At 40.7% G+C, this 23,943-nt stretch overlaps 2 protein-coding genes across 3 annotated transcripts; one reads left to right on the top strand and one right to left on the bottom strand.

Annotated features, from left to right (window-relative positions):
- Window positions 1-765: 765 nt before the first annotated feature.
- Window positions 766-7,717, top strand: LOC308093368 (phospholipid scramblase family member 5; the record flags this gene model as incomplete). The annotated part of the gene is made up of 8 exons (XM_080439702.1): window positions 766-771; window positions 2,203-2,587; window positions 3,092-3,169; window positions 3,269-3,461; window positions 6,067-6,178; window positions 6,314-6,413; window positions 6,535-6,593; window positions 7,691-7,717. The coding sequence occupies 8 exons, from the start codon at window positions 766-768 to the stop codon at window positions 7,715-7,717; spliced, it is 960 nt and encodes a 319-aa protein (XP_080295828.1).
- Window positions 7,718-7,853: 136 nt separating this feature from the next.
- On the bottom strand, window positions 7,854-21,518 carry eif4e2 (eukaryotic translation initiation factor 4E family member 2). 2 transcript variants are annotated; one of them, XM_080439044.1, is made up of 8 exons: window positions 21,379-21,518; window positions 16,998-17,109; window positions 16,693-16,890; window positions 15,736-15,840; window positions 14,194-14,346; window positions 12,628-12,768; window positions 10,949-11,025; window positions 7,854-9,333 (listed from the first exon to the last, which is right to left on the bottom strand). In XM_080439044.1, the coding sequence occupies exons 1-7, from the start codon at window positions 21,396-21,398 to the stop codon at window positions 10,990-10,992; spliced, it is 765 nt and encodes a 254-aa protein (XP_080295170.1). In that variant the 5' UTR covers window positions 21,399-21,518; the 3' UTR covers window positions 7,854-9,333; window positions 10,949-10,989. The 2 variants fall into 2 exon arrangements, with proteins under 2 accessions (XP_080295170.1, XP_080295169.1); XM_080439043.1 differs by having other exon boundaries at window positions 12,632-12,768.
- Between the last annotated feature and the right edge of the window lie 2,425 nt (window positions 21,519-23,943).

Here is a 23,943-nt window from a genome sequence, read left to right as displayed (position 1 = left end):
GCAATGAGCTTGTAGATCTGCTATTTTGGAAAAATTGTGAAGATTTGTGCGATAGTTTTGAAAGTGAAGATTTGTAACTCATATCTTAATCTTTAAATCCTAAGTTTTTTGAAGAAAAAAAAACATGTTGTGGTGTCAGTGGTGCTCAAACTTTTTCATGTCAAGGACCTCACAAAATTATGTGTATTTGGCCGCGGACCCCCATCTGAAATATTTTGTTCCAGGGACCCCCCAAGAAACAAAGATTTGAGTTACAAATTTGTGCAAAGATTTGCACAAAAATGTTCACGATTAAAATAAATATAGCAGATCTATATATGTACGTCATGTTGAGTGGTGTTTGGGTCAGCATACCCTTGAGAATGAAAGATATTATTTATACTCTGAGCTGTAAGCACACTAAGCACTGTTTGAAGAAACTCTGTAGTTTGAATGTGAATGCGAAGGCTGACTACTAGCCACAATGAAGGCGCCTCAGAGCCTTACCTATATATAATAAAGCAAGCATTGGCCAGAAATATAATCTTTAAGAAAATGTGTACTGTATAGTGACTTTTCTTTTGTAAAATTGTCTAAAATGACATTAGTGTAGTATGACTTTTGTAATATGTAATACATTAACATTTTATGTAGAACAGTATAGCATGATATTTTGTTTTGGTAAAATAATATAAACGTTATTATAAGAGTATGGCATGTGTTTTGTAAAATTGCACAGCATTTGTTTTCAGGAAAGTCCACACTGTGACTTTCACTGACTACATCATGGGGGTCAGTCATTTGTGCTCCACTCCATGGCCATTAGTGGCATCTACAGTGATGCTCCTGCACCGTCATAGTAGAGCATTGGTTCTCAAAGTGGGGTCCGGGGACCCCCAGGGGTCCTTGGGGGGGTACCAGGGGGTCCCCGGCAAAATGAGTAAATAGAGCGTCACAATCATTTTAACCACTTTAACCATATTTTATACTTTGGCTATTCAAAAATAGCAGATATACAAGCTCTTAGCGCGGCACAAGCTTGTAGATCTGCTATTTTTGAAAAATCCTGGCACAAAAATATTTTTTGAGACAGGGGGTCCGCATCCAAAAACAACATCATTTTGGCGGTCCTTGACATGAAAAAGTTTGAGAACCACTGTAGTAGAGAATGCCTTTTGTTTGATTGCATACAGTAGTATAGGATGACATATTTTGACACATGAAATGTTCCATAACAGTATATAGGCTAGTATTGCTTTTTTAAATTCTATTTGTTGACATTTTGTGTATGACTTGAGTTGGTTGTAAGGAACAGCACAGCCTCTCAAAAGAAAATCCATATCATACTTTGTTTTCAAAGAAAAGAAAAGTAATGCTATGTTATAAAAAGAAAATCATACTATAATTGTACAAAATGTATAACATCATAATATACTACTGTTTTGTTGTCACTATACAGTAGGGGTAAATTCAGTCACCAAGGGCAGCACAGCAGTTAAGATACAGACTACAGGGCAAGGATAAAAGACGTCACACTCATCAGAAATGGACAAATTAAACCATGTACAACACTACACACCCTCAGCAGTGCTTGCATAGTGCAAGGCAAAGGAAAGAGAACACACAGTAAGCATGTCAGATAGTTCCAAACAATTAGCCTATTGAACAAGCTGAGCGATCATATGTATCATCGTAATATGGGTCTTGAAAACAGCAAAAAAGGCAAAGTAGTAACTTTTTTTTGCGGTTTTCAAATATTGCATAGTGCAGGACAAAGCTAAATACAAGAGAAAGCGCAGTAAGCATGTCAGATAGTTCCGAGCGATTAGTCTATTGAACGAACTGAGCGATCACCATATGTATCATCGTAATATGGATCTAAGGGACCGCAAAAAAAGTTGTAAGTTGTAACTTTTTTGGCCGGTTTCAAATATCTTTTGACAAAATCAAATGTTTTATGGTCATGACTCACCAGGAGCCTGGATGGCTTGGTTACAGGCTTAAAATGATTCATGTAGATATTTTCGTAAATCTCTATGGGCTGAATGAATGGGCTTTCTATCTGTGGAACCAGGGCCGGTAAACAAAAGCTATGCTCAATACTATATCATTAAAAAAAAAAGAGTTGTCGGCTACTATGGTATGTTGTCTAATAATCAAAACCAAAGCCATACTATGTTGTAAAAAAAAAAAAAAAAAATACCCATGTCTTATTCATCTTAGCCCAGGTCAGCGGTGACCAGTCAACCGCTACCCTTCGGTCGACTGGAGAGAGAGAAACACATCCAGATGCTCTTCAGAGCTTTCCGCCGCCCAGGTGGGCCTGCTACCTGTGACCACCAGGACTCACCTGAAGACCCCCAGCCCCACCGAGGAGGAGGAGGAGGAGGAGGGGGGCCTGGCCATCAGGAATCACACCTGGACCTCCTCGGGAGGAGTACGCTGGAGAACGGTCATGGTGGGCAGCCTCCTCTGGGACAGACGAGCCGGTCAGGGATGGGAGAGCGGTGGTCACCGTCTGGTGGTGGTGGGGGTGGTGTTAGTGACTCCGTTGCGATGCTGGACACAGTCAGCCAGCTTCACATCACAGCGAGAACAGACTTACAAGGTTAGTAAGTCGTTCAACATGTCAGTGCAATCAAGTATGTGCTTTGTTTTGGTAATCGCCATTCGCCGTAAAGCAATGCAACAAAAAAAAAATGCAGTGGTGTAAAGTAACTAAGTACATTTACTCAAGTACAATTTTGAGGTACTTTTACTTTACTGGAGTATTTCCAATTGTCTATACTTTTACTCCAATACGAGGCAAATATTGTACTTTTACTCCACTAAAATTATTTGAAAACTTTAGTTACTTTGCAGGCATAAATTATTACATTGTAAAACATACATTAACCACTTTAGCCCTATTTAATAAAAAACTTTAAACTTTAAATACATTTGGATACCAATACTTTTGTACTTTTACTCAAGTAATTTTTTTATTCTGGACTTTTACTTGTAACAGAGTATTTCTATATTGCAGTATTGGTACTTTTACTTAAGTAAAGCATTTGAGTACTTTTTCCACCACTGGTGAAATGTTCCTTTAGTTTCCTTTCACCTGTTGCAGGTCTACAGTGTGTTCCCAGGAGGATCTACAGCATCGCCACGGGGGGCAGCAGAGAGCAGCTGTTTGTGGCCGTGGAAGGTATTGTTCCCTATCAGTGTCTAAATCACTGTGTAAATCACTGTGTGAATCAGTGGTTCACACTGACCAGAATATGTGTTGTTCCCTCCCTGCCCTCAGAGAGTTCCTGCCTGTGTCTGCAGTGCTGCGGTCCGGCTCGTTCCTGCTCCCTGCAGGGCTTCAACCAACAAGGATGCCAGGTGTTCCACTTTGAACGGCCCCTCCGGGCGGACGCCTGCTGCCTCGGCTGCTGCCTGATGGAAATCAGGGCCTACACCCCACAGAGGCATCTCATTGGCTCTATACATCAGAGGTAAGCGTCTCATTGGCTCTATACATCAGAGGTAAGCATCTCATTGGCTCTATACATCAGAGGTAAGCATCTGATCTTTGTGATGTGGTTTGTTTTAGAGAGAGATCAACAGATAATTCAAATAAAGTGAGGGGGAAAAACAGTACCATTTGGCATTGTCATAAACAATAAATGTGTTTAATTACATTTTGGAAATGGTGCTTGAACAGCTAAGCAGTGGTGGAAAAAGTACTCAAATGTTTTACTTAAGTAAAAGTATCAATACTGCAATGCAGAAGTACACCACTACAAGTAAAAGGCCTGTGTTCAAAATGTTACTTGAGTAAAAGTGCAAAAGTATTGGCATCAAAATATACTTAAAGTACCAAAAGTAAAAGTTTCTAAAACATTTGAAAATAGCAGATCTACAAGCTCACAACGCGTCGCATCTTGTAGATCGGCTATTTTCAAATAGCCTATGTTTAAAATATGTTTATATCTGCAAAGTAACTAGTAACTGAAGTTTTCAAGTAATTGTAGTGGAGTAAAAGTACAATATTTGCCGCTGAGATGTAGTGGAGTAGAAGTATTGAAAATTGGAAATAGTAAAGTCCAGTAAAGTAAACATGCCTCAAAACTGTACTTAAGCACAGTACTTGAGTAAATGTACTTAATTACTTTACACCACTGCAGCTAAGTCACAACATTTCACACCCTAAAGGCTGTCAGGAGTAGAAGAAGTCTCCACTCTGGTAAACTGACCCAAGCTCCATATCATAATCAATATAGCTTTAACAGTAGAGAGGCTTCCAGAGCACTGCAAATATACCTGGTTTTGAATGCTAGACATTTACAATATACTGTACATTTATAGGCCAATATTGTACCATCTTCAGTCAATACAGTATTGGATTACTATCCCACAACAGCTACAGTACATCAAATAGGCTCTATGCACAGCAGGCATAGTGGAGAGAAATTGGGCCTCTTCCTTACTTCCTTCACACAGGTCTTACCAATGATACTAATAAAGGCCCAGTGGTTCTCAAACCTTTTCAGTTCAAGGACTCCCATAAAATGGAACCAAATTGACCCGTATAAGGGTCCATTTTACACACCCGTAAGGGGCCATTTGGAACCCCCCCAGGGAACCATGAGGGTCCCTGGACCCCAATTTGAGACCCACCGGTGTAGCAGAGTCTTTCCAGTGAGCCAACATGCACAATATCAGCCTTCATTTAATTAGTACACCTGTGTGAAGGAAGTAAGGCTCAATTTCTTTCCAGTATGGCTGCTGTTAACTCAAACCTTTGCTTCTGGGGGTCCCTGGAACAAAATATTTTGAGATGGGGGGGGGGGGGGGGGGTCCATGGCCAAATACATATCATTTTGAGAGTCCTTGACATGAAAAGGTTTGAGCACCGCTGATAAGACATGCATTTTTTTCTGAAAACTGGAGGATTTAGAAGACATGTTTAGAATGGGGCTCAGGTCTTAATTGGTTAAACATGTTTCCATTCCACTCATTACATTAGGACTTACTGTACGCTATGGCCTCCAACCTTATTGGACCACCATGATAGATGCCCGTCTGTAAATAGCAGGGAGCAGCTCTCCCTTGTTTCGCCCTGCAAGGGTGAGGTTTAATCTGGGAGAATGAACACACAAAACAGCTGCCAGCATGGAGGGAGCCCCCCCCCCCCCCCCCCACACACACACACACGGCAGAGGAATGCAGTATTGCTCTTAATGGAGGAAAAACGGCTTTGCTGCCAGATTTGTTACATTATATCGTCTCTGTCGGTTAGAAACCTCATATGTCCAAATTAAAAAATAGCAAAAGTAGCAGATCGAGCTCAAAGCGTGTCGCTTCATTTCAATGAACAATCAATCCATTGTGTTCCTGCTTGGAACAATGGAACTAAAATAGTATTCGGTTCTTAAGTCTGACGTCATTTTGTCGTCCGACGTCACGTCCGGGTCCAAAAGGCACCAGCGCCGTCCACTCTTCATTGTAAACAAACATGTTGGAACCCGTAAATCTTTTTACAATAACCTCCTTTTTCAGAAATGAACCATTGAGGGTTAATAAGGGTCTTAATGCTAATATCATAGACAGTAAAAAGTAGGCTAATATATATATATTTATATTTGTATTTATTTATTATTATTAACATTATAATATATATTTATTTATATTTATTTATATATATTTATATATAGATGTATATAAAAAAACGATTTCCTTTTCTTTTTGTCATTGCCAGGAAAGCGGTAGAATTGAGTTGTTATTTTAGTCTCAGATCTGTTAAAACAGCAAGGGACACAGCACTGCGCATATTGGGAAAATACACACTTGGACCGGAAGTTATTCTAGCGGGGCGTAACGTCACGTCTTAACAACCGAATACTTTAAGTTCCTATTGACTGACATTTATTTTTACATTCATCCTTTAATGTTATATTATTATGTTATATTGTCATTAAAATCTTAGTGTTTTGCCATTATTTGGGGGGCCCACTTACAATATCCTCATGGCCCACCAGTGTGTGTCTGTGTGCGACTGTGCGTGTGTGTGTGTGTGTGTGTGTGTGTGTGTGTGTGTGTGTGTGTGTGTACCATCAGATGGAGCATGTTCACTCCTCTTCTGGAGGTGTGTGATTCAGAGGGAACATCTTCCATCAGAATCCAGGGTGACTGCTGTCCATGTCGCTGTCTCTCCAACCAGGAATTCCAGGTTAGTGTTCACTATAGAAAATGTATGTCTGTAATATATATATATATGCATCAATCTTTTGGGGTTCCTGATACATTTATTTATAACATAACATAATGTCACCTCTAAAGACTGTCTGTTTTTGTCAACGACCAGCTTGTCTCCATGATTGGTGAGAGAATTGGCTCAATATGGAAGAGATGGCCTGGCTTTAATGACGAATGTAACATGGACCATGAATACTTTGGTTTGGAAGGTCAGTAGATTATATTAGATAAGATATAGATTCAATAGATGGATAGAATATATCCCAATTGTATGTATGTATTATTTCAATTTTTCCTATTCAACCAGTTGTAAATGTGTTTCAACCACAGTGCCGCTTAACATGGACTCAAACACCAAACTACTGCTGCTGGCTGCCACATTCTTATTGGTAAGCTGTCGTCTGCTGCTGCATACTAAACCATGGCTCTCTGGAATTAAGTGTGTCAATACTTACTAAACGTACTATTAGGGATGCACAGTATTGATGTTTTGGCCGATACCTGAAGTACGGATTAATTGCATGGTCAAATCAACAGATAGTTCCCTTTAACTGAGATTCTGAGTGACGATGCAAGACTTCTAAATAGCAGAGCATTCTTATTACCTGAATTATTAGGCCTACTGATGCACAATGCACATATTAGTTCAAACTACTTAAATGTAGTATTTTAACTTTTTTTTTAAATGCTACTTTTGAAAGCTTCCCCAGAAAACGGATGAAATCTGCAGCCTTCAGCATTACAAAAGACTTTCAGATTCACATTCAAACATAAAATGTCAGCTAAAACCGATGTATTATTTTGACATCGATTTGATCCAGCCATAGCATTTCAAGGCCGAAATTGCTGATGCCGACATGACCGATTAACACATTGCATGCCAATCGCGTAGATCTACGCGAACCTAAATAAAGCCGCAGCGTGCCAATCGCGTAGCCTACGTGAAGTGGTCTTTTTTGTTCCTCTCTCGCAGTGACACATTTCATTGTAGCACTCTCTCGCAGTGACACATTTCATTGTAGCACTCTCTCGCAGTGACACATTTCATTGTAGCACACCCGGATACGGAAATGACGTCAATCGAAGATTTTCGTTCCTATCTGCCGCCGCTCTAAAGCTTCCGCTAAATCGACATTATCTCGTGTTGTTTTTCTCCGCGCTGAACGCTGTTTGAAACGGGTTTTAGAAACTGCTACAACTGCAAAATGGAACGTCGCCGATTGAAAATTTCTTCTCTGGGCCACTCACACAACTACCCTGTGTGTCTAAAAACAGTTGAACACGCGATCATAAGGTATTTAGCGAGGTCTGTGGCGAGGTAAAATAAATAAAATCGCTGGCAGTGGGTGAGTAAATTATGATATTAAACTCTGGCATGGAATGTGTTAATGGTGCATCTCTAATGACGACATACTTTACATACTTGGTACTGTACACGTGACCTGGCTTTTCTGACCGACAACCTCTGCCTTGTTCTCTCCCGTAGAATCACATGTTCTTCGAGATGAGCTGATTGGTGAAATGAGCCATGAGCAGAATACAGTTTAAGTCATCATCACTACAGAGCACGTCAGTGACCCTCGTTCAGAGGATTGACAGTGGTATCAAATAAAATGCCAGAATTGAACAGAAAAGGACAATGAACCAGGTTGTAGCAGCAGATGCATATTTGACATTTTATTGCTATAATTCATCATCAGGTGTAGATCACACAGCACGTTTGATCCCTCTGTGTGGACACACAGCCGTTACCCAGCACCTTATCCACACCTAGGCAGCATTACAGTTTTCTTTTCTCATGAAATATTTTTATACAACCACTTTAGGCTCTTTTCCTAAAGCCCCGATTCATACTTTGTCGCTCGCAGAGAATAGCAGACCTCTACATGCTCACTTGCGAGCTCGTAGGTCTTGCCATTCTCGGGCCGTTCACGGCACGCGACACCACCTCCGCGCGACAGAGCATAAATTTGGCCTCAACAGTTCAAAAAAATATATATACTCCCAAGGGAATTGATTCAAAACTGTAACAGGGGAGGCAGAGATAAGACTGAGCCCAAAGCCCGGAGCCCCGGCCCAGTTTCAGTTCTTCATTACAAAATGGAGTCGGGTGGGGAGGAGACGTGGTCAGGCTCACTGATTTCAGATCAGTGTTTTTTTGGCGCTGCTCTTGCAGACTTTGGGGAATATCACAGAAGATCTCATCCCATGGAGGCGGTTTTGAAGGGGGGTGGGTGTCAGAACAGAAACGTGGTTTGGGGGTGGTGGGGGCTCAAGGGCCAGGCACAGTGATACAGGCAGCGTGGTCAAGTCCAGTCTAAAGAGGTTAAGAGGTGAAACGCACACCTTGAAGCATGGTCCTCGTCCTTTGGGATTTCAACTTCCAGGCCAACAGTTGGAATAATCGTCACCGATTTCCATTGAGTCATCTTTGAAGTGGACACTGGACAGTTTGTTGTTGTCGTTTTTTTACAAATATATTTTTGTACACAATAATAGCAATTCTAGTTCAAATGACAAAGAGGATTTGTAGTTAAAATACAGCGACTGTAATAAAATAACATCTACATGTACCTGTAACCCTGTTTATTTCAGAGTCCCGATAAAACAGTTCCGATAGATGTACGTCTACAAACTCTCAACAGAGGGAGGTGTGATTATGTTTGTTACACAATAAAATCTGATCTATGTGTTATCACTGTTCAGGTTTGTTATATTTATAAAAGAAGGGACTCTTCTTTTGTCACCAGATATTGATCAGAGGCAGAACACCAACCATCTGTAGCGCAGCAGGCTCCCTCTGGTGGCCAGCAAGTCTGAAAACAAAAAAACTAAAAAGACATCCACAGAGATTCTCCTCTGGCAGATAAAAACAAAAAACGAACAAAAAAAACCCCACAGACTTTGCTCTCTCAAGCAGACAGCTCCATTCCATGTTATGTGTTGAATGGGAGTCCTGTTTGCGTCCATTGGATTCCATGTGCAAACGGAAACAAAGGAATGACTCTCGTTGCCTCCGTCCCATCTGTGACCCTCGCTCTGGCACCGTGGAAAACGGCGTCAATCCATACCGAGGTATCCTTCCTTGGACTTCTTAACTCCCCAATTCATCAGCTATAGTGTACACATCTGGACGGGAGCAGGGCACAAACAAGAGACAAACAGCATTTAGCGGCAGATGCCTGAACATAGCACATCAGCAATCACCCTTAAAAAAGTGGATTTTACACAAAAGGTGGGGTTCTGAGAGACTTCCCACCGCGAAGAATAGGCTTTCAACATAATAAAACTGCCAGTTTTGTAGAGTAGCAAAATTATATTCTTTAATTTGACTACAGTTTAGACGTCACACTTTAGACTTTTAAGACCAGAGCTACCTAGCGCCATGGTTGTGTCATTGCTGTCAATTCTTGCACATTCACATACCTAAGGGCTGCCACACACACAGCAAGATATTTGCTCCGATTGTGCTCTCGCTGAATTTTTTTGCCGTTTACCAACAAACCTGATCTGACGCAAGATTGCAGAGGTTTTACTCGCCGAGTGTTAAAGGCTCTACCGAGACCTCAGAGCATTTCTAGATATCTAGCACGTTTCATATTTGGCTTTGTCGCCGACTGGAAATCGTACAGTATGAATGGGGTTGCGATCACTCTGCCGAGGAGATAGTTTATTAGTTTATTTTTTTATTTTATAACCCGTAAGATTTGCGTTGGGACCTGCGGGTACCGCGGGATCCCGCTGTCGTTGCAGGGCTCTACTCTCGGCAAGTCCTGTGAAATATCCTGCCGTGTGCAATCCCTTGTCGGCGATCAATCGTATAGTGTGAAAACCACGTACAACGATATGACAGAAGAGACTTGTGTAGTGTGAAATGCTTAACGAGCTGATGACTCCCCTACTCTAAATCTAACATAACCATTATAAATTTTATTAGGTGCAGCAGTGTTGCTTCCGTAATGGTGTACTATAAAGGTCAGCCGTATGCATTTTGTGGTGTGTGACATGTTGTAGGAAGAGGTCCATTTTGAGTTGTGTTATTCATTACCTCATTCAGTGCCACTGGACGTCTAAGACGTCCGTTGTATCATAAGCCCTGTGCCACTGGACGTCTAAGACGTCCAAAAAAAAAACTGGACGTCTAAGACGTCAAAAAAAAATAATAAAAAAAAAAAAAAAATATATATATATATATATATATATATATATATATATATATATATATATATATATATATATATATATATATATTCAAAAAAAAAGTTACTTTTTTGGGGTTCTGAAAAAATTTTCAGAACCCAAGATATCATGATTTGAAAATGTTCTGCTCCATTCACTGCTTGTTTAACTTCTTACTGAAAAAGGGTGTATCTCGGTTCCAAAGCACTTTTTTTTTTTACAATGAATTTTGGCTCTGGCACTCAGAGCCAAACTGCCAGAAATAAGTCAGGCACTGAATGAGTTAAAGAGGACATAACAGACAGCAGATATGTAGAGTAGGGGTAGGGCCCGACAAGCTTAATGCTTCCCCCTATCTCTTTTTCGGGGACATGGGACAATTAATCTGCAATAGCAGATGTGAATCACCAAATTAGTTGATTTGTTTTGTTGGTATTATTATGATTATGATTATAAATGTTGTTTAGTAAATCGGCTTTGATTGAAAGAATTGTACATTATTTTCTTACGATTTATGTCCAGTATCCAAAAAGTCAAAATGAACTGAACTGAGAAGTGTTCCTACCCTTGGCAAGGAATCTCAGTATCCGCAGTTAGCGATCGCCGCTAACAGTCACCAGACCATGGAAGTCTTCCCAGGCTCTGAAAGCACAAAACACACGCAGTAACATCTACAGATAACAGGTGGACTGGGCTGGATTAAAGGGATTCATTTTGATTCCATTATGGATCCAGCCAGTCATTGCTTTATACCAGAACTAGGCACAGTATTTGATTCATAAAAAGGAAACCAGTCTTCATAATATCGTATGAGATGGGTTACAGAATTTGATTTTATTTGACTTAAAAATTTAACTAAATGAATGAATTGGTTTCGAGCCATCCTTCCATGTGAGGAAGTGGGCCTACTTTCTTCACATGGAAGGAAAGTAGAGTGAGTGAGTGAGTGAGTGAGTGAGTGAGTGAGTGAGTGTGTGTGTGTGCACGCGCGTGTGTGTGTGAGAGATTAGATCAAATACAAATGTGCAATTCAGACATTTAGCAGATGTTCTTATCCAGAGTGACTTACTAAGTACATGGTTTGAGCAAGTATCAACAAGGTACGTTAAACACAACAAGCAGAGTGTCATTTGGTTTCCTTTGCTAAACCTGTAAAGCCTGTAGAGCCCTTTGACAACGTGACAGTGATTAAGGCCTATACAAAGTGACAGTGATTAAGGCCTATACAAATACAGGCGGGACTTGACTTTGCAAGAAAATGTCAAGACATTTGTAATGACATAATATGGTACTGCATTGAGTTAAAAAAAAAACACTATCACTATATTTTTCAATTACTTTTTATTAGCGATAAGCAAATGTTAATTCCTTTGCTTAGATTGTACAAAAAGGTATGATGTTGGATCTTACGGGGTACAAATGCAGATACCACTGTTCTGATTCTGTTCTTTATACCGACAGTTTTCCTCAAATTAAATGTAGAAACTTAATAACTATATGTCGCCTTACTTACAGTATCAAAATACAGTATATTGCAATATATTGAATCGTAACCACGGTTATCGTGATCAACGCATCATATCCCCAGATTCTTGCTAGTACACAGGTCTACAACAAAGCCCCTATAGCAGGGGTCTTCAACAGGGGGTCCGGGACCCCTAGGGGGTCCTCAGAGTTACTACAGAAGGGCCGCCAAATGTTTGTGTGATAGGAACTTTTTTTTACATTAATGACTTGAACCCTAGAATTCCTTTTCTGAGGGGAACATTAGCCGGAAAAAAGCTGATCTACAAGCTCACAACGAGGCGTTGTGAGCTTGTAGATCTGCTTTTTTCGGCAAAGAGGTATAAGGTGTAGAGGGAAAAAAGAGCAGACTAAGTAAAACATTATTTTAATCTGAAACACAATTTTATACAATATAGAGGGGGTCCCTGCTTCATCTCTCTCTCAGCTAGGGGGTCCTTGGCCTGAAAAAACGTTGAAGGCCCCTGCACCTATAGGATCACACATTTACCACCTAAGCTGCACTTTACACTTTGTCCTACGACGGAGTCGCACGACGAAAACAGCCGATCTACAAAGCTCGCAAACGTGTCACAGACGCCAACAGGGTTTGTGAGCTTGTAGATCTGCTTCTTGGGGTTTCTTTAAAACAAAACGAAGAAAAAAAAAAACGAAAATGACAAAACTGATGAGAAGAGAGAGCAGACAGAGAGATAATTAATAAAGGGCGTTCAAACATACATACTTGATGCTGTCTGTGTGCGTCTTGTACTCCATGATGGTGTTGGGGGGCAGGTTGAGCACGCGCCGCAGGGTGTCTCTGATGCGCGCCGTGGTCGCCTGGTCCAGCGCCGTCTTGTTCCAGATGGAGATGATGTCCTCCTGAGAGGCACGGATGCAAGCAAAAAAATGCTGTTAGGCTAAGTCCTAAATAATTTGCGATTTGTGAAACGGTGTGAAAGGAGCGCCCGCACACGCGCTAGCGCTGTGTTTCATAAACAATTTGCACAAATAAAATAAATGTGATGTCTGCGACGCGTTGTAAGCTTGTAGATCGCCTATTTTCGGTGCGAGACATGCTTCCATAAATTCTATGGAATCCAAATGACTGAAATCAGCCGTGGCGACTGAGAACTCATGTGAGAGGCACGGATAAGACGTGCCTACATTAGGGCTGGGCAATTAACCAACAAGATATCGAAACTGTCTTGATATTTAGAACCAATACAGCCCCTTACTGTTGCTCATGTAGCTTGATGAATCCAATGTTTTTTCTTTTCATATATATATATATATATATATATATATATATATATATATATATATATATATATATATATATATATATATATATATATATATATATATATATATATATATATATATATATATCAACTAAATCGACACAAAACCAATCTATAAGCTTAATCAGCTACTTACGCTATTACACATTACTCGTGTGTCTGTCTGTGTCTCACAATCCGCTAGGCCGATCAGCATACTGCCTGTAGGCTACAGAAGTGTGCGTGTGTGTGTGTGTGTGTGTGTGTGTGTGTGTGATAGAGAGAAAGAGTGAAAGCGCACATTCGTGGGTGTTTACTTTGGTGTGCATGTGAGGCTCCCCTCACAGCTCATAGTTTATACTTTACTCCTTGGTTGAACACTGTGACTTGTGCAAATATTGTCCAAACCAGTCCTGCTACTTCATTGTGGGGGAAGTGAAATGGCTGAATGCAAGTTATAATAAACCTTGATGGGACGTTCTCTAGCACGACGAAAATCAGTAACTCCCCACGACCAGTGTAATGTGTTGTACGAGGACTCGTATTATTAAATATTGTCTGAATCGACTTTGTTGATATATCATGTAGGACTGCAACAAATCGATTATTTTCATGGCAATTATTCTATTGATTACTTTTTCGATTAAAGGAATAATTTTTTTTATGGATTAATGCGACTAAATCAACCAGTGTCATTTATTTATCGCGGGTGGGTTGAGCCATAGATTTATATATGGGTTCGAGGGGCGGGTTGGGTTCCGTGGCGGGGCGGGTCATGAAAAAACCCGACCCGCACATCACTAGTACGCACCCAACATTGCTCGCTCAGGCAGCCAGAAAGCAGAAACTCCACTTGCATGAATATTTTTACTGTTACTTGCCCCGGGCAATCAGGTAACCGTTAGTGCCTTCTTCTGCCCTTGCATTCCTATCCTCTCTTGTCATATCCAAGCGAAGCAGGAATTGCCTGCCTCTCCTTAAAAAAAAAAAGGAGAAACAGGCCGTGGTTGTGTTTGTTTTGTACCTGGAAGCGCACAGACACCACGGCACCGCAGATCTCCTCTCCCACCATGAACTGCTCCCCCAGCATGGCCAGGATCAGGTTCTCCCAGCAGCGAGACGCCAGTCCTTTCCTCAGACGGATGATCCACTTGCCACCCATCTTATTGGCATCGTCCTGGACATAACACGCGCGCACAGACACACAGTTACATTAAACATAGTGGATCCTCACTTTCAGCAAATCAGAACTATAGTTGGATAAGGCATTTATTTTTGCACTGTATATCCAGTACCTGGATGTATGACATACTATACACACACACACACACACTCGTAAATGTCACTACCAAATATCATTGGAGTGTTTTACATAATGTGTGTGTGCTGTTTAATAGATAAAAATGAGACAGATTCAGTGCAGAGTTATTTATGCTTCAGTGTACATGATAAATATGATAAATCAATGGAATCATTGATAATCAATTCTAGGTGTGTGTATTCAACTCTGGTGGTCAGTGTACTGGTGAACGAAAGGTTTGCGTTTTCAATCCAGGCTGCAGCATAGTGCTGGGATGTCAGGTGCCAGCCAGAAGTTTTGTGACTCATGTCAGTTATGCCTGATGTATAACTTGGCCCTGTGCCGTGTAGTGCACCGACAATAGGGGATCTACGAGCTTGTAGATTGGCTATTTTCGCCACACATCACTGGGGCGCAGATAATTAGAGTTGTTCCGATACCGATACCAGTATCGGAAAAGCTGCCGATACTGCCTAAAATGCTGGTATCGGTGAGTATGCCTGTCTATGCCATTCCCATACCACATCATTTATCAGTTTTCAACAGTAATCAATTATTTTGAATGCGCTTCAGTTGATGTTGCACTAACGTTTTGATTTAGTGGTTCTCAAACCTTTTTAAACTCTGAGTGTGTACAAATGGAACCAAATGGACCCATACACTCTCAGAGTTACAGACCTGTAAGGGTTCATTTGGAACCCCCTCAAGGAACCCTGTGAGTCCCTGGACCCCACTTTGAGAACCATGGTCCTAGATTTTTTTGAAATTACACACCGTTATTCGCCGCAGGCTGAAACCCCACCTCTTCAGGAAACACCACCCTGACCCTTCCTCTTAGCCTTGCCTACCTGTTGTCAATTATTTGTGCGAGCTCTTGTTTTATTGGATCTTATTTGATACTCGTTTCTTTTAGCTCTTGCTCATTTGATTTTCCTATTTGTCTCATCTGTTTAAGAAAGTAGGTAGCTGATATATTGCACTTTTACTTTAACGCTAGGTATACTCCTGGTTGCTTGTTTTAGAAGAGAATGCACTTAAGACTTCCGGTAGTTTGAATGCACTTATTGTAAGTCGCTTTGGATAAAATCGTCTTCTAAATGACTAATGTAAAGTTAGGATCGGTACTAGGTATCGACCGATATGCAAGTTAGAGGTATCGGAATCAGTACATCTCTACAAATAATTATAACAGCGACATCACGCTGACTTGGAGAACCATATGATCAAAATAGGTACGGACTGTAGCGTTAAGCCAAGATCACCCACCTCCCACATAGGTTTAATCCCTTCCTTGAAGAGGTGAAAGTCGCTGTGACCCGTCAGGTCCCCGGGGCGGATCATGTGACTGTAGAAACGCCAGAACTGCTCCACCTGTGGAAGAAACAGGATCAGAATCAGCTTTGTTGTCACACCACAGAAGGTTTACACAAGTAAAAAAGTTTACTAATTTTTGTTATTTCCATAGAAAAAAAAAGAAAGGGAAGAAAAGGGGGGGAGGGGCAAGGGGGAAGAGAGATCAATCAAAGAAAACAAACAATCTATATATTTACACAGAGTACCTGAGGTAAGATATAAAAGTGCGTGAGCATAGCAGCAGATGTATACTGTACGTGATACTATGGACGTTAGTCAAATGCAACCTTGTTCCCAGGCTTTCCTCATTTCACGAGGAGAAAAGTCTGGTAATATCCTAAGGCAGAAAGTGTCTATACTGTAGGTCGGGACTTCCACTGTATGCATTTCCCCTCAGAAGCAGTCTTTTTTTTTCTTGACCAATCACAACACGGGTTTCATGCCCGGGAAAACGTAAACAGATCTGTAAAGCATCGATGCGTTTGCGTTGTGAGCTTGTTACATCGGCTACTTTCAGCGAGTGACGCCATCGTACGACTAGGGTTGGGATCCGTAACCGGCGGAATCGGATCCAACAATGAGGGACCGGAATCAGTTCCATCACATTTAGGAACCGTTTCCGGAACCTGTTTTTAATCACACTGTCAAGAGCTGGTATGCGGACTTCACGTCTGCTATACAATAACAATACCGGTGGTTCTCAAACCTTTTAATTTCAAGGCCCACCATAACTCTGAGAGTGTACAAATGGAACGTTCCATTTGTACACTCTCAGAGTTACAGTCCTGTAAGGTTAAGGTCCGTTAAGGAAGGATCCATTCCCAACCCTACGACGACTGACTATAAATGAAGCGTGTGGGGCAAACCGACCGAGGCGAAGCTTCCAATCGGCTTGATGTTCTGCTCGTAGCTCTGGGTGCTGGCCGGTCTCCCCGGGGTGCGTCGGGAGTACCAGAAGGTGTAGTTATTCTGAAGAGGGTGCTCTCCTACTCCCGGCACCGCCATCTGAAAAGGAGATGACACGAAGTTATACTGCAGAGGGTGCTCTCCTACTCCCGGCGGCGCAATCTGAAAAAGAAGACGAAACGCAAGTTATCTTCAGGACAAAATCAAATGAGTCAGAGTCACGTGATTGTATTAGATTTTTTTTTCACCCATTACTGGGTTCAACTCACCCGCTTCTTGGCAGAGTTCAGTTCCTTGTCCTCGTCTTCGTTCCTTTCCGTCTCACCGTCTTTCGGTGAGACCTGGTCCTGGTCGTGATCCCCACTGTCGTCATCTTTCAGACTGTGTCACGCAGAGAGAGAGGACATCATGTCAATGGCTTTGTGTAGATTTATCTGTTCATCCACTCTATACCAGCACCATCAGTACACCTTACATTGAGGACTATTTGAGGATAACCTTTACACGGTTTGGGTTGTCCTCTCTAGGCCTGCCACAATTATTACATAATCGTCTAATCGCAATTATTTGAGATAATTGCAATAATTTTTGCATAAGTCATACTCGTTTCCAAGGTGAAAAAGGTACATTTTTGAAACATTTTCAAAAATAGTGGAAATAGTAGATCTACAAGCTCGCGATGCGACGCATTGTGAGCTTGTAGATCTACTATTTCCACTATTTTGTAACAAATTGTGAGAAAACTTTAAATATGCTGTATTTTGGCCATAATACAATATTTATTTTGATATTTTTATCGGCCAATGTCAGTCATTTCTTTGTGTATTTAAGTTTTTTTTGTCATATCTGCCCCGTACAACTTTTGTTTACAAGGCCTAAAAGTCACACAATTAAATCACTAAACGCAATTATTTGTGTGACAATTAATCGTCAACGTAAGTTTGTAATCGTGACAGCCCTAGTCCTCTCATAGGCTGCATGTGGAAACGGGGAGGTGGAGTCGCATACCACCTGAGTGGCGTATTTGTCAATGTGAGACTGGTACAGTAATATACAAAACAAACAACACATACTGGTGTGTCCCCTCACACAAGAAGACATCAGAGCTAAATATGGACATGAGTTTACTGATCTGAGCTCACTCTTTGTGGGCACTAACAGAGGAACTTTGCCTATGCTACATGCCTGCCTGTCAACTTTGGAGCAACAGAAAGCTCCTGGTGTATGAGTAAAGGGATTTTGTGTTGTGTATTATGCCTTTTTATAGTTTTTAAAGTTTTTTATTCATGGGATTTCGATTATTGTTTGAACCCAATGTTTTACACAATTGCGTCAATAAAGTAACTAACTAGCACAATGGTTTCCAAACTGGGTTCCCCCAAATGATTTTGGGGGGGGGGTCCCCAGATGATTAATGTACAACATTGTTTTCTCACTCAACTGTAAACAAACCAACATGCAGTATAAGTGTATACAGGGTATCTGCACATTTTTTAAGTGACAATTTAAGGACGTTTGAGACCTTAATACCTCTAAAATGAAAATAAACTAATAAGACCATACTACTTCAAAAGTAACCGACAAACTATACTATAATAAAAGATCTACGATCTACAGGCTCACAACGCCTCGCATTGCGAGCAATCTGAAAGATCTACAAGCTCATAGTGCTGCACCAAGTGCCCCTCCTCTACGAGCTTGTAGATCTACAATTCTTTTGGAAAATTTGTGCAAATCTTTTTTTTTTTTTACACATTTTTAACTCAAATCTTTGCTTCTGGGGATTCTACAAATGTCTTCTAAATCCTAACAGTTTTTAGAAAAAAACTCATGTTGCTATAATATCAGTGGTGCTCAAACTTTTTCATGTCAAGGGCCCCCAAAATGATATGTTTGGGCGCGGACCCCCATCTCAAAATATGTTGTTCCAGGGACCCCCCAGGGGCAAAGATTTGAGTTAAAAATTATATATATACAAAGATTTGCACTACAAGCTCATAGCGCTATGAGCTTGTAGATCGTGGTAGAGTCAAACATTTAGGCTAAAAGGATAACACAAAAAAAATCCTGGGGACTTGTTTCCATTGCGGTCCTATGTATTCAATTCATCAACAATCAACATAGCATAAAAATAACACAATAATACATACATATCATCAACAATTATAAAACACTATATGTACAAAGGAGAAAAATATAAAAGGATGGAATAATAATAATTAAAAAATAATAATAAATAAAATACTAATATAAAACACTATGTACAAAGGAGAAAAAGGGGAAAATGTCAGCAGTGAATGTCGCCTCCTTTCTATGGGAAAATTGAGTTTACCTCCCCTTGTGGTCTCCTGATAGTGCGTGCGTGCAGTGGACACACACGCACGCATGGTGCACACCCACCCATACAGGATGTCACCCACTCATATACAAACAAACTGTGTGAAAATGATTCCATCCAAACTACACATGATGGTTGCTTCCAGTGGTGGAAAGGGTACTCAAATGTTTTACTTAGGTAAAAGTATCAATACTGCAATGTAGAAATACTAAAGTACAAGTAAAAGTTTGGAATTCAAAATTTACTTGAGTAAAAAGTACAAAAGTATTGGTATCAAAATGTACTAAAGTACCAAAAGTAGAAAGTACTCATTGTGCAGAATGTCCCATTTCAGGTCAAGTTCAAGATGTATAAACAATCTTTTAAAAATAGCAGATCTGCAAGCTCACAATGCATCTGCTATTTTGAAATGGCTGAAATAAATATATATATATATATATATATATATATATATATATATATATATATATATATATATATATATATATATATATAGGGTTGAAGTGGTTAATGTATGTTTTGTAATAATAATCAGAATCGTAACTGTAGTGGAGTAAAAGTTCAATATTTGCCTCTGAGATTTAGTGGAGTGGAAGTAAAAGTACTGAAAATTGGAAATACTCTAGTAAATCAAAAGTACCTCAAATAGGTACTTTAGTGCAGTACTTGAGTACATGTACTTCGTTACTTTGCACCACTGGTTGCTGCTTCAACGTTATTTGTCTGCGGTCAATAATAACAACAACAGGTCCCAAACGCAGCTCCATAAGAGACGTGCAGCGAGCCTACAACAACAACAACAACAACATAGTTTCAGTCCGACTTGGCCTGCACTCAGCCCGGCCTCTCAGCCTACTCACACACCGAGGCTTCAGCCAAGGCCCAGAGCAGGGCCTGTACCAGTGTTGCCAGGTTTTGAGAGAGAAATAAGCAACCGGGTCTAGGAAAACAAGCCCAAAAGAAGCAACTATAGGGCACTATAGGCCATAATGAGCACTTTAAACCTATACACAGTATAAAACATTAGGAAACAAGCTACACTTTAGAAGCCCAAATATGCAACTACACTTAAGAAACAAGCCCAAATAAACAACTACACTTTAGAAACAAGGCCAAATAAACAACTACACTTAAGAAACAAGGCCAAATAAACAACTACACTTTAGAAACCAGCCCAAATAAACAACTACACTTTAGAAACAAGCCCAAATAAACAACTACACTTTAGAAACAAGCCCAAATAAGCAACTACACTTTAGAAACAAGCCCAAATAAACAACACCACTTTAGAAACAAGCCCAAATAAACAACTACACTTTAGAAACAAGCCCAAATAAACAACACCACTTTAGAAACAAGCCCAAATAAGCAACTACACTTTAGAAACAAGCCCAAATAAACAACACCACTTTAGAAACAAGCCCAAATAAACAACTACACTTTAGAAACAAGCCCAAATAAACAACTACACTTTAGAAACAAGCCCAAATAAACAACTACACTTTAGAAACAAGCCCAAATAAACAACTACACTTTAGAAACAAGCCCAAATAAGCAACTACACTTTAGAAACAAGCCCAAATAAACAACTACACTTTAGAAACAAGCCCAAATAAACAACTACACTTTAGAAACAAGCCCAAATAAACAACTACACTTTAGAAACAAGCCCAAATAAACAACTACACTTTAGAAACAAGCCCAAATAAACAACTACACTTTAGAAACAAGCCCAAATAAACAACTTCACTTTAGAAACAAGCCCAAATAAACAACTACACTTTAGAAACAAGCCCAAATAAACAACACCACTTTAGAAACAAGACCAAATATGCAACTACACTTTAGAAACAAGCCCAAATAAGCAACTACACTTTAGAAACAAGCCTAAAAAACCCCACAAGTTAACTACCAATATTTACAAGCAACTTTATGCAGAAAAATAAGCCAAAAGTCGCTTATAACAAGCGGACATGGCAACACTGGCCTGTACGCGTTGTTGCAACAAGGCTAAAGCCAGCTGCTACGTGCTAAAACACAGCAGCATGGCACATTTTTCCTGCAACACAGAACGACTAAATGCACTTAATAAATCTTTGTTTTATTGACATTAAACTGATATAAAGCCTGATACAAAGCGGTCATTGTGTTCGCACGCTTTAAATGTTAGTAAACATTTAAAACACTTTGCATAAAAAAAAGCCGACACACCTCTTTTTCTACACACTTTGACAACATTATTCAACACAGTTATTCTACTTCTCTGTGCTGAAGTGTTCATTAAATGTTAGTGGGTTAATTTAATTACTCACGCGTCAAATTTGTTGTTCATTATTTATTCTCTAGGAATAGAAGTTCTATCTGATGCGACCACCAGCTGCCTCAATGAACAGTGTTGCCAGGTATCGCGAGAGAAACAAGCAACCAGGTTTATGAAAACAAGCCCAAAAAGAAGCGAGTCCCCGGCCTTCGCCCTTTTAACATATTACATTGGCTATAAAAAAAATATTTTCTGATGGGGGTCCGCGGGCAAATACATATTAATGTGGGGGTCCTTGATTTGAAAATGTTTGAGAACCACTGGTTTAAACAACATTAGAAAAGCAACTACACTTTAGAAACAAGCCACACAAAAAAAAACCGCAACTACCAATTATTTACAAGCAACTCTACAGAAAAACAAGCCCAAAGTCGCTTATAATAAGCGGACATGGCGACACTGTCAATGAATTCCGCAGGAATGGCGGCGTGCACGTCGGCCCCGATGCACGCGCGCAGCACCGCCTCCTCGCCTCGTTGGTGTGTACGTGCGTGCGCGGCGTGCACGCTGACAGCTAGGAATGTGATTATAATGTGTGCATTTTGTTCTCATAATGAAGCAGTGGTGGAAAAAGTACATCTCTCACAAGTATCAATACTGCAATGTAGAAATAGCTGTTACAAGTAAAAGTCCGGAATTCTATGGGTGCGTTCGGAAATTGCGCACCGGAGCACACTCGCCTATTAGTTTGTATTGGCCAGTGCGCTCAGTGCTGTATTTCCGAACGCACCCTAGATTTACTTGAGTAAAAGTACAAAAGTATTGGTATGGTATCAAAATGTACTTAAAGTACCAAAAGTAGAAAGTACTCATTATGCAGAATGTCCCTTGTCCCATTTCAAGTTTTCAAATGTAAAATATTTATAAAAATCTTTTGAAAATATTTTCAAATGGCCGAAATATATAAAGGGAAGTACAGTGCTTGGGTAAATGTACAAGCTCACAGATCATTTACCAAATAGCCAGTGTCCAATAAGTAGGGTTGAAGTCACAAGTGTGGTTAAACAGATTTGTATGCTATATTTAACTAATTTTGCTGGGGACCACCTGGATGCCTGGATCCCCCTCAAGGACCCCATGGGGGTTCACCAGACCACACTTTGTGGAACCACTGGTTTATGGAAGTAGTTCTCAAGAGAGTGTGTGTGTGTGTGTGTGTGTGTGTGTGTGTGTGTGTGTGTGTGTGTGTGTGTGTGTGTGTGTGTGTGTGTGTGTGTGTGTGTGTGTGTGTGTGTGTGTGTGTGTGTGTGTGTGTGTGTGTTCATGTCCGCGACTTGAGACCCCCCAAATTGTTGGTCCTCGACATGAAAACGTTAAGAGAACCACTAATTGACACATTAAGACACATTAAGCAGAATCTGTCAGCACTACTTTTTTTTTTTTTCTTTTTTGTTCACTGAATTAGTTCCCACATTGGAGAACCACCGATTTATGGGACAGAAACACACGCTCATCTTTTTAAAGACGTCTTTATTTGTCAGGTAAACACATGATCAAATTAAAATACGTACAGTACCACTAACATTAGATCCTCATCATCATCATCCTCATTTAAAAGCCTATCAGTATAGGCTAGTCTGTCCACCACGGTTCTGGTGTTGTCTAAAAAACTGTCTGGTGTGACTTGTGACGTGTGACTTGTGACGTGTGACTTCTGCACAAGCGCGCACACTTGGACACGGGGTACACAAGCATCAGGAGCGCACTCACGGGGGGGGGGGGGGGGGCTGTTCAGTGCTCAGCAACAAAAAAAACAAGTGGCGGTTTCTTCATAAGCTTCCACTAATGCGCTGCTGCGGCCCATGTTTAATCCCCTCCATTGCTCTGTTCCTGCAGCCACCGCTCACACAGTGGGTCAGGTCAGGTCCAGTCAGAGCTTTGGTGGGTGGAGGGGGGTGATGATGGGGGGGGGGGGGGGGGGGGTCCAACCTGACTTTGGGAAGAAGGGATTGAGAAGTGTTTGTTGGAGGGCTGCTGAGGTTGCTGGCATGCGTGCTGGTCTGAGGTAGAGCGCTTCAACCATTTTCAACCTATCTTCATATAATTGGTCCTCACTAATGGTCATTAGAAGATGGCAGCATTTCTGTCTCCTTGCTCTGTGTCTCAGAGGAGGGCTGTGGACCAGTTCAGAATCCTGTCTGCCAGTGACATCATAGCTAGGAATGTTTGGTCATTGCAAACAAAATGTATTTTTTTTATTTTTTATGCAAGAACTAGAGCCTCTATTCCAGCATGCTAACATTCCAGGAGGAGACAGGCTTATTATTAGCTTGGAATCCCCATCGATGATGTCACTGGTAGGCCCGGTTTCTGAACCTTCCACAGCCCACCAACGAGTAAACAGAATGAGCATTAGTGAGGTCCAATCATATAAAGATACGTTGAAAATGGGTGAAGTGGTCCATTAATAACTTTGTACGACAAAGAATTTCACCCACGTTTCACACCTGGGTTCATTCACTTGAACCCTAGCATTCCTATTCTGGGGTCAAACATCCGGCGAAAATAGCAGATCTACAAGCTCGGCAAAGAGATTTGGTGTAGAGGGAAATGCTAG

Source organism: Gymnoscopelus braueri (genome assembly GCF_963280865.1).
Source record: "Gymnoscopelus braueri genome assembly, chromosome: 10".
In the NCBI taxonomy this organism is placed as follows: domain Eukaryota; kingdom Metazoa; phylum Chordata; class Actinopteri; order Myctophiformes; family Myctophidae; genus Gymnoscopelus; species Gymnoscopelus braueri.
The sequence above is the reverse complement of the archived record's forward strand: the minus strand, read 5'-3'. Positions and strand labels throughout refer to the sequence as shown.

Excerpts from the sequence above, each read along its gene's own strand:
- eif4e2 (XM_080439043.1), bottom strand. The coding sequence starts at position 21,398 with ATGAACAACAAATTTGACGC. Across the intron at positions 17,110-21,378 it reads ATGAACAACAAATTTGACGC|TCTGAAAGATGACGACAGTG; the intron begins GTGAGTAATTAA and ends TGCGTGACACAG. Across the intron at positions 15,841-16,692 it reads CGATTGGAAGCTTCGCCTCG|GTGGAGCAGTTCTGGCGTTT; the intron begins GTCGGTTTGCCC and ends TTTCTTCCACAG.